The sequence below is a fragment of the Vespa velutina genome, chromosome 8 (genome assembly GCF_912470025.1).
Source record: "Vespa velutina chromosome 8, iVesVel2.1, whole genome shotgun sequence".
Taxonomy (NCBI): domain Eukaryota; kingdom Metazoa; phylum Arthropoda; class Insecta; order Hymenoptera; family Vespidae; genus Vespa; species Vespa velutina.
In genome coordinates this window covers 7,439,601-7,449,600 of record NC_062195.1, presented here as the reverse complement: position 1 = coordinate 7,449,600, position 10,000 = coordinate 7,439,601, and the positions used below count along the sequence as shown (strand labels likewise).

Genomic DNA, 10,000 nt, shown 5'->3' with positions numbered 1-10,000 from the left:
TTTATGCTTATTTATTATTGCATCGCAACCTAATATTGATATTATTTTTGAAAGTTTATTATCAAAGCATCAATAAAGTATTGATGTTTTGTTAATAAGATTGCTAACAATTTGCTTGCATGACAGCTACGCCTGGTAACATACATGCAACGGTCCCACGAGCAGCAACCGTCAGTAGGTCTGTGTCACTAAGATCAACATCAGGTATCTAAAAATTTTTTTGGCTATTACTACTCTAATATTATATTACTATCTTCTATTTAACATATAACTATATGACTGCTGGAGTAGTAAACATTGATAGAATATTAATCAAATAGCTAAATAAAAAATTATTCTACGCAAAAGCTTAATTGGACTGAAAAAGTTATGTTGGTCATTTGATTATGCGCATTTTGTTTTTATGTTTTTGTCTATATGTTATGTGATTGTGCCACTCTTATATATAAATACATAATTGTTACAGTAAGATGCTTTTTCACAACTATAATATTATAATTCTATTGTTATTTTTGAGTTTAAATACGTTACAGTTTTAATAAAGTAATTTTATTTGTAGCTTTATTTCAAATTTGAAAAATTAATACAATCTGTTATTGATAAATGTTATTATCCGTTTTAAAATAAAAATTTATTTTTATTTGCATTTTATAAAATACTTAGGTCAAGCTGGTGCTGTTGATGAAGAAACATTCTTAACATCGTTTGAAGATGTATTATCTGTTAATTTGTTCTCTGCAAAGGATTTGGAAGAACAAATGAAAATTATAAGAGATACAATTGGAGATGACAAGAAAGACTGGAAACAAAGAACAGAAAGCGTACGTATTGATAAAATTCATGTTATTCCACGATTTTATAATGTTATAATATATGTTTTATATAAATTGTATTAACAGCTGAAAAAACTTAGAGCAATTGTTCTTGCTGGTGGTATGAACTATGAAAATTTTCTGGATTGTTTGAAAAGTATACAACGACCGTTTGAAGTAGCATGTACAGATCTTAGGTCACAGGTTGTACGAGAAGCTTGTATTACTTTGGCATTTCTGAGTCAGCATTTAAAGACCAAGTTTGCCAGTTTCGGAGAAGCAGTTCTTTTGACTCTAATGAACCTCATACAGAATAGTGCCAAGGTAATGATGGTGATACTATGTATTTGTGAATAATATATGATTAGTAAATATACGATTAAATAATATATGATTTGAAAATATATAAAAACTTATTAATAATTAAATTAACACATTTGTAAACGTTGCTTCTCAAATATTAAATTTAATCCTGTTAATTTATTTGGTTGATAGTTTTTAACATGAAAGAGTATTCTAAACTAACCATGTATATTATTATTATTATACTTGTTACATCATTAGGTCGTGGCAACAGCAGGGGCTGTGGCTGTTAGATTTATCCTTCAACATACACATTGCAGTAGATTTGTCCCGATTATTACATCTTCGCTAAATAACAAAAGTAAAGACATTCGTCGTGCTTCGTGTGAATATCTAAACTCGATTTTACAAACGTGGTCCACCCAAATATTGCAAAAGCACGTAACGATATTGCAAGATGCTATTAAAAAAGGAATTGCCGATTCTGATTCAGAGGCAAGAGCATTCGCCCGAAAGTAAGTACAAACTAGTATTATTTTTCTCAAACAGATTATAATTCTTAGTCATATATGTTTAGATCATATTGGGCCTTCAAAGATCATTTTCCGGAACAAGCAGAAGTACTTCTCAACAGTCTTGATGCAACCTATAAGCGTTCACTGATGTCTCTCAGTAATAGTGGAAGCATCAACAGTTTAAATGTAGTAACGCGATCAACGAGCGTTAGTCCAAGAGCATCAAGACCTGCATTAAGTGCCACAGGTAGATATCCATTTGTTAATAATAGAAAAAATATTTAAAGAAGATAAAAAAAAAAAAAAAAAAAAAAAAAAGAAAAAAACAAAGAAAAAGAAAAAAGAAAAATAATTATCGGTAGTCCAATGACTGAAATAAAATCCATATTGCTCTCTTTTTTTCATGCTGCTTTATGTCTCTTCTTTGCATTAAATATACGAAGGTAGTACGGAAAACTTGCATCAGGCACCAGGCCCACCTCATGGTCCGCTCAGACGTACTCCGTCGTTACCTCGTTCATATCGTCAGTCTGGCATCCCAATTCTACAAAGACCCACAGATAATCATTGTAATTGCATCATTGTAATTATTTTATGTTTCCTGCAGTTTTTCTTCTACACGTTTCAATGTAAAATAGAATTGTATTGTTTAATGATCGTTAGTATCATAGATAATTTACAGACACTATGAGCTTGGGCCCACGTGAAATATGTATATATGTTAATTGAATGTAATTCTATGTTGCAAATTCTTCTAAGATGCAAAAATTACGTAGTTTATGTTTTTACAGATCGAGTCACGCCGGGTGTTAGATCTACTAGTGCGATAGATTTACAAGCTGCCCAAAGAGCCAAAGCAAGAATGACATATGCAAATATGAGTAGATACAAAGCAACACTTCGTAAGTAATCAAATTTTTATTTTTGATTATTTTCAAAGATATATGAAAGATGCAAAAGTAGTTAATTCGTTAATTAGTTAGTTAGTTAGTTAGTTATGTATGTGTGTATGTATGTATCTATGTATGTACCTATGTATGTATGTATGTATGTATGTATGTATGTATGTATGTATGTATTCCTTTTTTATTGAATTATTATTATTATGCTGCCTGAAGATAATGATCATAGTCATCAGGGTAAACAAGGTATTATTATTTTTTGCCTTTTAGTGTAACATTCGCATATTATTTTTGTAGGCATTTGCTTTAAATGCATAGGTATGTTCATTTATTTCTGCTAATTTTAATACTTTTGTCGTATAGCAAGACATAGTAAATCGCCTGATACCGCTGCAGTTGCCAGTCCTGAACGGACAGCTAGAACAAGAACAAGGGTAGCGGGGGTTTCACAATCGCAACGTAAGTATTTGAAAATGATAAAGATTTTCGTAATTTTTATATTTCTTAAAATCGTACAATCATATACAACATATATATGTATATCATATACATATAAATCTACATATAATTTAATAAGAATTTTTATAAACGTTTTTCTATTTTTAATGATAGCCAGCAGCAGATCGGGTTCACCTTCATCAAGATTGAGTTATACAACATATAATCGTGAAGGAGAATCATTAATAGCGAGACCAAGGAAATTATCTGGACATGGAATTCGAAGTACTGGCAATAGTCGTGAACCTAGTCCACAGAGATTTGGAATGGACAGAAGTTTTGGATGTAAAATGCGGTATGTATGTTTTTGTTTGAATATGATGATAATTCTTTTCTTTTTTTTTTTTTTTTTTTTTTTTTTTTTTTTTTTTTTGTAATATTAAATCAATCATCTTTGATTATTTAGAAAAATGTGTGTGTATATGTAGTAATAAATTGAATCCATGTGATAATAATGATATATAATTATAATTAATTAGAGGAAGGAGTTTACATATGTCACCAACAGATAGGCCTCAGTCTAGACCAGTTATGGCACAGAAGATGTTACAGCAATCTCGTGAAGCTGAGTCTGCTTTGGCAGATGCACTTACCTTCGATAGCATTGACAGTTGTTACAATAGAGCTACAAGAGTTAAAGGCGAACACAGTGATGACAGCGAAACTAGCAGTATATGCTCAGAACGCAGCATGGACAGTTTCAGGCGACCTAGTGATGTGAGTTCTTGAAGTTTGAAAATCAGTCTTATGTTTCCCATTATAAAATAATTCAAAGTTAAAGAAAAAACAAATCAGTGATATAACATTCGACAAAGCATATTCATTGTTAGACCTTAGCTTTTCCTTATAAAAACTTCAAGTAGTGGAAGCACTTAATGCTTAATGCATGGTACATGTTTTAAGTACGAGTATTATTTCTACTTTTTCTGCTTACTATTCATTTAAGTTCGCATTTTTTAATTATTTTTTAATTATTTCTTAAAATGCAATATCATGGGTAAATATTTGACATGTAAATATTAAAATAATACAGATAATGAATATGCTATAATTAATAGATGTATTTGATATTCGTAAAAATTCAATAGTACTAATTTTAATATTTTATTGATTCGAATAATATGTATCTCATATTACTGCTGTAAAACGCTTACAATGCAGTTTTATATATATATATATATATATAGTGTATATTGCTTAAATCACTATCATATAAATATTTGTCGTGCTAACACATTATAACTTTTTTTCACGTATCAATGGTTGTGTTTACAAAGTTTTTAATATTCTTGTATTAGTAGTCTCTGGCATATTCTGATTCTATTAGTCTCTATAGGTACGTTTCTAAAAACGTATTTTGTATAAAAAAGAAAACGTTTCTTAATGATTGTTTATTAACATATAATAAATAATTTTAATAAAACGTATCGGATCAAGAGGAGAATAATGTGAGATAAATGTAAAAAGAAAAACTTTTTAACGCAGAGTTGGGCATTCTGCGTAAATGTAGCTAACGCATGTCTGATTTTTCATTTTCCTTTTTGTTGCGGCGTGTTTGTTTGGTTTGGACTAACGCAATGTGCCATTGTATACTTCGTATCTGTCCATCGTCCATCTACCCATTAGTCGTTCTCATGGAGTGGCTCCCAGCAAAGACTGTACCGTGATATCTGGGATCAGTCTATCCCAAAGGTTTGTGAAATTTAGTTTTTCTAGAAATTTTTTCCCCACTATGCCTTCCTCTATTTTTTTTTTATAACATTTCTATTAATATTAATCATCAGTGACATTAGAAACGTTTCTCGTATTGTGCATTTCTACTGTGTCATTTACTTGATAAATATTTATATTAATTATACATATATTTAAATTACAAATATAAATTCACATTACAGTCGATTATCAAGATCAATCTATTCTTCTTCGATTTTTATTAAGTTTTACGTTTTCTTCCGTATCATTCATTTAGATATTAAATCATATTGTCTTCAATCAGTCAATAAATTAAAGAAATTGGATATATGAGGTTATTCTCTAATTTATAAATTTATAGATAGCCGACAATAATATTTTACAAAAGAAAAAGCATATTTTGTACTAGTACATGTGATTTAATAATAAAATTAAATTCCGTATTTATTGTAAATGATTTATATGTCTTTTAGGATATTAAAGAAATAATTGAAAATTGTGCTCACAAACATTGGGGTGACAGGAAGGAAGGTTTAGTTGGATTACAACACTTCCTTGGAAATGGGAATACATTGACTGCAACCGAATTGCGCAAAGTTACGGATATATTTACTAAAATGTTCATGGATTCACATACAAAAGTGTTTAGCTTATTTCTGGATACTTTAAATGAACTTATTACAACTCACAATGAAGATCTTAGCGATTGGCTATACGTTTTATGTGCGAGACTTTTAAACAAATTGGGTACAGATCTATTAGGATCCATCCAAGCTAAAATTCATCGAACATTAGATGTTGTAAGGTAAAACATTTTTTTTTTTTTTTTTTTTTTTTTTTCCTCTCTCTCGAACGATCTATTTATGAAACGTTTTATCATAATAATCAATTTCATTTCTATTATTATGAATCCATCGAATTCTTTTCTAAACGCAGAGAATCCTTTCCCGGTGAACAATTATTGCCAGCTGTGATGAGATATTTAACCGATCCGACGCAAACACCAAATTCTCGTGTAAAAGTTGCAACCCTTACTTTTATTACACAAATAGCAGAGACTGCGGAGCCCTCTGCGTTAAACAATTCTGCTGGAACAGCATTAGCTAGATTGCTTGACTGGACGAGCGATGTCAAAAGTCAAGATGTTAGAAGGCACGCACAGGAAGCATTTATAGCGCTTTACAATTTAAATCCCCCACAAGTGACAATGATATTAGCGGAATTACCGAAATATTATCAAGTAAGTTTTACACGTTTTCACACATTTTTAATTTAAACGAGTATAAACTGAAATACTTCATTGACGTTGTTTTTCTTCTTTCTTTTTTTATTTTTTTATTTTTTTTTTATTTTTTATTTATTTATTTATTTTTTTACGAAGGAAGCTGCATTACCTTTAGTCCAAAATCATTTAAGAAGGTCAACGGGATCGAGTAATCCAGCTTCTCCTGGTACACCACCACCACGAGCACAACACTCTCCTGCACGTAATAAGAAGAACGACGTTGATACGGCTGATGACAATTTGGAAGAAGTTTATAAGTAAGATAGTAATGGATTTTAAATAATTACATTAAAAATAAACATATTCCCTTCATATATTTCAAACATTTTAATCTAGAACCTCTTCCTACAGATCATTACGACGTACAACGGCGGAGATTCAAAATTATGGATTTGAGCGTTTAGAAAGAGCTACAACTAGCAAAGATAGTGGTATTAGTAATATGGCTGATTTAGAAGAAAGAATAGAAGGTCTAACTTTATCTAATTCGGTAAGGATACAATCATTGTTTTATAAAGTCAAAAGGTTTTTCTTTATTTAATAAATATATTTACTTGTTTATTATGACAAGTAAAAATAAAAATATAATATAAAAATATAAATATATATTTAATACGACGTTCTTAAATAATAAATATTGTTATATATTGTTATTATTATTGTTATTATTATTGTTATTGTTATTGTTATTGTTATTGTTATTGTTATTGTTATTGTTATTGTTATTGTTATCATTATTATCAGGGAAGGTCTTCTTCTGTATCATCACCAACGCAAAGAGGACGATCGGTTACGAATATAACAGTAAATGGTTCTAGTGATACAATTGCCGGAGATCTTATATTACCTCAAGAAAATAATGGTTATAAAACTCATGGTAAAAAATAAAACTAATGATATATATGTACTTTAATAAATATAAGGATTGATATAACCAGAGATATATTTGAAATTATTATTTTAGGATCATCCCCCGACTCAACCAAGAGACCAGAAGTATTAGATAATATGATTAAGACGTTACAATCAAAATTGACGCAAACTTCAGAAAAGGTAGCAGCTTTGCAGGAGTTTCAGTTATACGTTAGAGAAGGAGATGCCACATATGTCAAACAAAATTTCAAGTATTACTTGCATTGACTTATCCTCAAGCATTGACTTATCCTTTAGTATTAACGATTTTTTCATTTATTCTCTTTTCTTTTTATTTTAGAAAACTTCTCAAGACATTATTAGATAGGGTAAATAGCGATAGTCAACAGTTACAAATAGAAGTACTTCAGACGTTAATTGATATGCTCAAATGTCCAGAACTTTTGGAAAGTTTTTCTGTTTTTCCTGAATTGTTAGTATTGAAAGTAATCACTGCCCATAAGTTTGATGATCAGAAAGCCGATGGTAGTTCCAGCGGGGAGAGTGTTAGAGCGCCGGTAAGGATGTCAGAGGTATTTGTTCGTTCGTAATAATTATTAAATATGTATGTTTGTGTAATTTATAATAAGAAAAAAAGGCACAGGTTCTTCGGACAGCGGAGAAGTGTGCCGCGACAATTGCCACGGTTCTTAGACCGGAACAAATTATTCTCGTTGTATCAACTATAATAACAACCGAACCATATCCCTTAAATATGGGTGCGATTAAAATGCTTCACAAAATAGTCGAACATTGGGGACGCGAAGCTATAGAACCTCATCTATCGAAAATTATGCCAGGACTTATTAAGGTATACAAATTTTAAATGAACAATTTTATAATAATATACACCTTGGTCTCTTTTTTTACACGGAGGATGCTTATCATGTAAAAAGAAGAAAGTATTTTTCGTATAAAAATGATTCAAATAAAATAAAAGTATTGAACTTAAGAGTGTTAAATTAATGCAAGTTATGCAAAAGGAGAAATTTAAAAAAGGAAATTTGTTTCTCTCAGAAAAAGAAAAAGAATAAATATGCACGATTTTCTTGATCATTTTCTACATGCTTACTAATCAGTGTGCGTTTTTACAACATTGTAAAGAAATAAGTAAAACACGTTAAGAAAACCGTGTAATTATGAATCGTGTAAAAAGAGAGAACCACAGGTGTGTACGTCTGATTTTTTTCGATCGAATATTATACTATAAATATTTCAGGCATACGACGATGTCGAAAGTACGGTTCGTAAAAGTGCAGTTTTTTGTATGGTTGCAATACATGCAGCAGTTGGCGAAGAAGTCTTAAAACCTCATTTGAGTTCTCTATATGCAAGTAAATTAAAGCTTTTGTATATTTACATACAACGTGCACAGCAAACGAACAGTCAACCTGCAAGTCCACGTAGCAACAGCAAGAATTAACTAACAACTAATTCTGCGACATTAAGAATCGCAATACTAAGAAGATTCGCGCGTCTAAGTGCAAGACACGAACGAATGTTGGTTAGCTTTCTCAGCAAATCGAGTCCGTGAGCGTTGAGAAAGAAAAATCGTCGTCGGTACGAGTACGTTGTGCCTCCTGACAGTGATGTTACACGCGAGGGCGAATGATTACTATATATGAATTCAAAAATGAAAAAAAAAAAAAAAAAAAAAAAAAAAAAAAAAGAAAAGGGGAAAAAAATCACGCGTTATTTTCATACGCATCGATATGCGTTAAATTCGATCGAACACATTAGGCAAATCGTTAATAATTAATATTTTTCTTTTTCCAAATAAGATACACGACGTCTTTACATTTCATTTCGAATAATAAGATTATTACAAGCGTAGCGAATCCAATCGCGAATATATATATATATACATATATTATATATATATACATATATAATATGTATACATATATATATACATATATAATATGTATACATATATATATACATATATATATGCATATATATATATATATACATATTATATATGCATATTATATGTATGTCGGTTTTTTGAGGTAGGAATGAACCTACGCAACATAAATTAAGTGGGCAAACAGTATGACTTTATCTTTCTTTTTTTTTTTTTTTTTTTTTTTATTTTTTTTATTTTTCTTATTTTTTTTCTTTCTCATTTCTGTATTTATTATTAAAAGAAAAAAAAAAAAAGAAAAAAAAAGAAGCACGATATTTACTCTTTTGAGATCTGAAGTTGATAAACTGATTTCTGATGGTATATATCGTTTTACGCGTGTAGGACTGTCGTTATTGTAACAGATTGTTCCGTAAATTTTGTCATATGTTACAGAGCATATATATATATATAGTAAGATCTGTATGCATTATGTTATACGGAGAATTTTCGAAAAGAGAAACTCACGGTTTGTATACTTCTCATTTTTGGGAGACACTACGATTAGTTAGTATCGCTGTGTAAAATCATTTAGTTCTAAGTGATCTTTGTGTTTATTATTATTATTATGATTATTATTATTATTATTATTATTATTATTATTATTATTATTATTATTATTATTATTATTATTAATATTAATATTGTTATTATTATTATTTCTTTTTTCTTTTTTTTTTTTTTTTCCAATGCGTAAATGTGAATATAGATATCATCTTATTTTTCCCCATTAAACAGCGGTATTGCATAATATCTGTCTTTTATCCGAATCTTCCATAAACCTAAATGCAGGTCATGTTTAGTTGTATATAAACATATACTGATTATATGAGAGACTGATATTAAAAAAAAATCCTACACTACGTTGTTTAATTTGGTCGTTATATAGAACCGGAAATAAATTATATACAAAAGATCGCGATATCAAGGTCTGGAGTGTGACATGACTGTCAAGAGGGAGATATATAGGATATACGACTTCCTTTCTAGAAAACGCATAAAGGTAATGCAAGTACCAAGAAGAAGAATATGTATGTGTGTATGAAAGAGAGAAAGAGAGAGAGAGAGAGCAAATAGATTGTAATAGGCTTGAGGAGGATCGTAAATAAATATCGAAAGTGATGATAATGTTTGCACCTCACACAATACAACAGTACGGCATTGTTTATGTCGAA

The 10,000-nt window shown here is 29.8% G+C and overlaps 1 protein-coding gene across 16 annotated transcripts in view; it reads left to right on the top strand.

The window, feature by feature from the left end:
• The window catches only part of LOC124951280 (CLIP-associating protein 1-A), a 41,835-nt gene that overhangs the window by 26,741 nt on the left and 5,094 nt on the right, over window positions 1-10,000 (top strand). For 4 of the 16 annotated variants that reach the window (XM_047499442.1, XM_047499455.1, XM_047499456.1 and 1 more), the window contains 21 exons: window positions 127-204; window positions 664-821; window positions 900-1,136; window positions 1,377-1,630; window positions 1,693-1,877; window positions 2,074-2,199; window positions 2,422-2,532; window positions 2,749-2,778; window positions 2,896-2,991; window positions 3,145-3,325; window positions 3,510-3,747; window positions 4,657-4,722; window positions 5,196-5,527; window positions 5,659-5,962; window positions 6,104-6,264; window positions 6,344-6,497; window positions 6,752-6,884; window positions 6,972-7,131; window positions 7,221-7,452; window positions 7,518-7,730; window positions 8,139-10,000. The exon at window positions 8,139-10,000 is cut by the window's right edge and continues 5,094 nt beyond it. In XM_047499442.1, the coding sequence (XP_047355398.1) occupies window positions 127-204; window positions 664-821; window positions 900-1,136; window positions 1,377-1,630; window positions 1,693-1,877; window positions 2,074-2,199; window positions 2,422-2,532; window positions 2,749-2,778; window positions 2,896-2,991; window positions 3,145-3,325; window positions 3,510-3,747; window positions 4,657-4,722; window positions 5,196-5,527; window positions 5,659-5,962; window positions 6,104-6,264; window positions 6,344-6,497; window positions 6,752-6,884; window positions 6,972-7,131; window positions 7,221-7,452; window positions 7,518-7,730; window positions 8,139-8,342 (3,653 nt within the window). In that variant the 3' untranslated portion in view covers window positions 8,343-10,000. The remainder of the gene's footprint in view (window positions 1-126; window positions 205-663; window positions 822-899; window positions 1,137-1,376; window positions 1,631-1,692; window positions 1,878-2,073; window positions 2,200-2,421; window positions 2,533-2,748; window positions 2,779-2,895; window positions 2,992-3,144; window positions 3,326-3,509; window positions 3,748-4,656; window positions 4,723-5,195; window positions 5,528-5,658; window positions 5,963-6,103; window positions 6,265-6,343; window positions 6,498-6,751; window positions 6,885-6,971; window positions 7,132-7,220; window positions 7,453-7,517; window positions 7,731-8,138) is intronic. The other 12 variants (XM_047499452.1, XM_047499458.1, XM_047499447.1 and 9 more) reach the window with 11 other exon arrangements.